At 48.0% G+C, this 5,369-nt stretch overlaps 1 protein-coding gene across 2 annotated transcripts; it reads left to right on the top strand.

Moving 5' to 3' along the window:
- The first annotated feature begins 272 nt into the window (after nucleotides 1-272).
- C2H7orf25 (chromosome 2 C7orf25 homolog) lies at nucleotides 273-3,950 on the top strand. 2 transcript variants are annotated; one of them, XM_009093841.4, is made up of 2 exons: nucleotides 273-364; nucleotides 2,373-3,950. In XM_009093841.4, the coding sequence occupies exon 2, from the start codon at nucleotides 2,389-2,391 to the stop codon at nucleotides 3,655-3,657; it is 1,269 nt and encodes a 422-aa protein (XP_009092089.1). In that variant the 5' UTR covers nucleotides 273-364; nucleotides 2,373-2,388; the 3' UTR covers nucleotides 3,658-3,950. The 2 variants fall into 2 exon arrangements, with proteins under 2 accessions (XP_009092089.1, XP_050827449.1); XM_050971492.1 differs by lacking the exon at nucleotides 273-364 and adding an exon at nucleotides 415-729.
- The last annotated feature ends 1,419 nt before the right edge of the window (nucleotides 3,951-5,369 follow it).

Here is a 5,369-nt window from a genome sequence, read left to right as displayed (position 1 = left end):
CCCCAACACCACGCCTGACACAGTTCAAGAGGTTTTTACACAATACTCTTAGGCACATGGTGTGACTCTTGGGGCTGTCCTGGGCAGGACCAGGATTTGGACGCAACGATCCTTGTGAGTTCCTACTAACCAAGAATATTCTGAGGTTGCGTCTGACCTGATGTAATGCATTTCGACCCTTGAAGGGTTTTCGCGATAAGCCGCGGACAGGCCGCAGAGCAGAGCCACGCCGGGCGGACTGGAGCAGTCGGAGCGAGGCGGGTGGGGCGGCTGTCCCCGCCCGGCGGCCCCGGGGGAGGTGCCGGGCTGGGCCAAGCCGCGCCACGCCACGCCAGGCGGGGCCGAGGGCTGTGGCCGCCGGGCTGTGAGTACGGGCTGCGGGGGCTGCCAAAGACGGCGGCCCCGGGAGAGGGAGCGGGGTCGGGAGCCCCCGGAGGGGCGAGGCGGGCCCGAGCACCTTGCGTCCCGGCAGTGACTGGAGGACGGGGAGGACAGGAGGGACAAGGGCCGGCGTCCCCACCCGCTCGCCCTCCGCCGCGTGTGGGCGGAGGGTCGAGCCGGGCTGGGACGAACGCTGAGGGCGCCGTACCCTCAGCCGAGATGGCGGCGCGGCCTCCTCGGCGCGGCGAACACGTGATGGCGGAGCGGAGGCAGAGGAGGAGAGGGCCGGGCAGGGCCGGGCCGCGGGCCCCGCGCCCCGCCCAGGGGAGATCGGGCCCGGGGGCCAAGGCAAGGGGCGGTGTGTGACCTTGTGGTTGATAGAGGCGCTACCGCCCAGTAGTTGTGCTGAAAAAGTAGTTGTGTCGGTGCTTTTATTGTCACTGCAACCCTTGATTTATGCTCTGTGTTGAAGCGTCTGTGTGTGTGTGTCTGTGTGTGTGTGTGTGTGTGTGTGTGTGTGTGTGTGTGAGTAGGAGTTGTAGCTGCTTTGGGGAGAGGTGCCCAATGACTGATCGTGAGGTTTTACTCATTGCATTACATTCAAGGATGAGCTTGTGGCAGTGGCAAAGACTTCGAGGGGGAAAGGCTGATTTTTGTGGCCTCCTGGGACTGTGAGAAGCGTTAGGAAGTCGTCTCGGAATGCATCAGGATTCTTGGCCATGAAGAGGCAGGTGGAGATGTTGCTGATGCTGGATGGGGACCAGGCCATATTTCCACTTGGACATAGGGCGGGGGAAGCCCACTGTTTGAAAGCAGGCCACTGTTTGAAGGCAGGCCACTGAGTTGCCCTGGCAGAGTCTGTTGTAGGACCTGGCCGTGTCTTATTGTTCCTTTTCAGTTGGAGTTTCATTTATCTTGTCCTTTAATACCAGTTGACTTCAACATGAGGGTTAGGTAAGAATTACAGTGTTGTACTTGTAGTCAGGAGTCAAAATTTATTTGTTTCACTATTCATAGTGCTTACTGTCTTAAATGTGCTATTGTTTGGTGTAGTATGAATCCTATATTTTCAAAGCGCATATTCAGTAAAAGAATTCTAATCATACTTTCCTTAAGGAAGGCCTGCTAAAGTAATACAGATGTGAAAAAAAAATAGATTTATCAGATGCAACCCAGTAAATCTCTTAGTAGAATTAGAAAACAGCAATTTTAGCATGGAGATTCTCGTGATAGTAGAATTATGAATCATAGTCTGTCATGAGGCTGTGTAATAGAAACATATGATGGTTTGGGTTGGAAGGGACATTAAAATTGTCTAGTTGCAACCCCCCTGCTGTGTGCTGGGACACCTTTTGCTATGGTGCCTTTTATTAGACCAGGTTGCTCCAAGCCCGCTCCAACCTGACCATGACCTTTACCACTTCAGGGATGAGGCATCCACAACTTCTCTTGGCAGCCTGTCCCAGTGCTTCACCACGCTCTGAGAGGTTCATGCACTGAGTTGAACAGTGCAGGTTGAAGGCTGGGTATGTGTAAGTGTGGCGGGTAGCTTTTAATTTTAATGGTAAGTGTGATGAGAGAGAGAGACAAGATTTGCTTATGGCATTAAATGTATTTCTGATTTGCTCTAGATGGCAGCTTTTGCAAATGAGCTGTGAGAGTTAGCATTCCTTTAAGTGACTGGCTGAGTGAAGGTCTCTTACATGGCAGGTGGGGGGAAACCACAAGCTTGAAAGGACTGTGTGGAGACATGAGTGCTACCTAGCTGAGAACTGGGGTCTTCTGAGGCTGTAGGTTGGATTTCTGAAGGTGAAGTAAAGGATGAACTGATCACTGGGACTTTGTGTTGAGGTTCCAGTTCCTTGTGCTTTGCAATAGCTGTTGCACTTAAGTCTACTGCAAGGCTGCAGTATATACTGTTAGATAGAACTCTTTCAACTGTTTTTATTCTTGGCCGTGCAGTAACAATCTTCTTTGTTCTTACTTGACAGGAATAATGTTTCCAACATGTCTGTGCAGTCGCTGCTTTGTGAAAGAATTGCTGTTGCCAAAGACTTGATTAAGAGAGCAGAAGCCCTTTCCAAGTCCCAGAAAAGGAGAATAGAAGGTGGGGCAAAGCTATGCAGCAAACTGAAGGCAGAGCTAAATTTCTTACACAAGGTGGAGGCAGGGAAAGTGGCCATTAAAGAATCCCATCTGCAGAGTACAAACCTTACCCACCTCCAAGCCATTATTCAGTCAGCAGAGAACCTGGAAGATGTTGTCAGTGTCCTCCATGTCTTTGCTTACGAGGACAGGTTTGGAGACAAACAGACACTGGTGGTAGATGTTGTTGCAAACGGAGGTCACACGTGGGTGAAGGCCATCGGTCGTAAAGCTGAGGCCCTGCATAACATCTGGCTGGGAAGGGGCCAGTATGGTGACAAAAGTGTCATTGAGCAGGCAGAGGACTTCCTGCAAGCAAGCCGTCAGCAGCCCGTGGAGTACAGCAATCCCCACATAATCTTTGCGTTCTACAACAGCGTGTCCAGTCCTATGGCAGAGAGGCTCAAGGAGATGGGAATATCTGTGAGAGGAGATGTTGTTGCTGTGAACTCACTGGTAGACCCATCTACAGAAAACGAGCACCTTGACGCCAGTGAATCAGATGAAGAAGGCCCTGAACTCCTGCAGGTGACCAGAGTAGACCGGGAGAACTTAGTGGCCAGCATTGCTTTCCCTACCCAGATCAATGTAAAAGTCTGCAATAGAGTTAATTTGGACATCACTACCTTAATAACCTACGTCTCTGCGCTGAGCTATGGTGGCTGCTACTTTGTCTTCAAGGAAAAAGTGCTGACAGAGCAAGCAGCCCAAGAAAGAAGGGAGAGAGTCCTGCCTCAGCTGAAGGAGTTCATGGAGGGAAAAGAGCTCTTTGCCTGCGAATCTGCTGTCAGGGATTTCCAGTCCATCTTGGAAACGTTGGGAGGACCTGGAGAGAAAGAGCGAGCTGCATTGCTTGTCAAAAGAATTAACGTGGTGCCAGATCAGCCCTCGGACCGTGCCTTAGGACTAGTGGCTAGTTCAAAAATCAACAGCCGCTCTTTAGCCATTTTTGGCACAGGAGACACTCTGAAAGCCATCACCATGACTGCAAATAGTGGGTTTGTGAGGGCAGCAGCAAACCAAGGTGTCAGGTTCAGTGTTTTTGTCCATCAGCCACGAGCATTGACAGAAAGCAAAGAGTCTTTTGCCACACCTCTACCAAAGTGCTGCCCATCTGATAATGGAGTATAACTCATTAAATGAGTTAGCAGTGGAAAATACTGCAGCTACTGCAGTGGAGGCATTTGGAGAAACAGAAGAGTCATAGCAATACAGTTTTGGGTGTGTATCAATGGTGACAGCAACTAGCAGTGGAAGAGCTCCTCAAGGGATTTCTAATACCTTTACTCCTTCCTTGAGGTTATTTTTTGTCCAGATGACCATTAATTTATTGACTAAAGTAACAACAAGACAATGAAAATTTTTAACTGGCTTACAATGTATTACTTGTATCCATCCCCATTAAAAAGTTCAGTTAAAGCACAGTTACTGAGGTCCCCTTGTTATTTTTGTCCTCCTCAGAGAGGTAAAATTCATCATCTTCAATCTCTTAAATCTCTTAAATGGAACTTAAATCTCTTTTTCCCCTATTCCATTCAACTTAAATCTCTTTCCCCTATTCCGTTCAGCTTTGTTTTTAGTTGATTCAGAGGGACCTTGAGCAGAGACCTGTGCCTTTTTGGAAGTGCGGTGTTTCATGAAGATGTGGCTAGTAGCCATGAATAGAAACCAACTTAACCCTTCCTTGTCTTAGTGAAAGCAGCCTCTGAATACCATGGTTAGGCTGAATTGGGTAACACCTTTAAATTTCCATAAAAATCAGTTGGAGTTAATGTGCTGCTCTTGGGCTAAACTGCACATATGTTGAGCAGTATATGTTGCTGCTCTTGGGCTAAACTGGACAGCCAGTGGCAGCAGACCAAGGAGGCACATCCACTTTTCTCTTAGCCTTTGTCCAAATGCCAAGTCTAGCTGGTTGTAAAACCAGCTCAAAGCTTCAGATAACAGAATCCTAAACTGAGCAGGACCCAGGTAGTTTTTTATATTAGCGTGCTCTTTGCTGAGGACTCATGGTGATCTTGAACCTGGCTTTGTTGCATCTGAATTACAAAGCCTCAGTGAGGTCCTTCAGTGTTGGAGTGATGGAGATGTGCAGGGTATGTTCTTAAATCCTAGTTTGCTCTGTAGTAGAGAGAAGCCTTTTTGCTGGTGGTGTAATTGCTCTTTAAATTCCAAGTGTAGAATGAACAACTATTTCTTCTGCTGTATTTTTTTTTCTTTGCCCAGAGAGATTTGCAGTTGTGGGGGTCTTGTTGTTTTTGGTTGTTTTTTTTTTTGCACTTGCTGTTTGGTATTAATTTTGATCAGTTTCCTAGTGCAAAATCTTGAGATGTTGGAGTGAAACTCTGAGCCCCAAGCTATACATTTTTATCAGGTCAGTGAAAGGGATATCTGCTGAATATTTTATAGGCTGTCGTTCACACAATTGCATTATTATGCAGCTTAATAGTTCAGGCAAAGAACATTCTCTTGCCACTTCACTCTAAATTTCTTCCTACAGTACAATGTATCTGCAGTGCTGCCCTTAGCTGTAGGCTTAAACCATTTCTTTCTGGTTGCTAGCAGTGATGCAAGATACTGGAATGCCAGCAGGACCACTCTGCATGCCTTGTTCAGCTGAGTAAGATGAACTCCCAAGGGGCAGAAGTGTATTTCTTGTTGGTGGGATTCTTGGTCTGCTCTTACTCTGTTTGTAGAGTAAAATGTTAGGAGTGGTCACCAGTAACCACATGCTGCATAGCTTTACCTGAAGTTCTTAGCAATGTGGATGGCAGTCTGCTCTCTATGCTCCCCATTTTCTGTGGGTCCCTGAAGTAGCTAATGAAGTTTAAGATGGGTGGAAC

Source organism: Serinus canaria, chromosome 2, assembly GCF_022539315.1.
Source record: "Serinus canaria isolate serCan28SL12 chromosome 2, serCan2020, whole genome shotgun sequence".
NCBI lineage: Eukaryota > Metazoa > Chordata > Aves > Passeriformes > Fringillidae > Serinus > Serinus canaria.
Note: the sequence above shows the minus strand (reverse complement) of the source record. Positions and strands in the feature narration are given on the sequence as shown.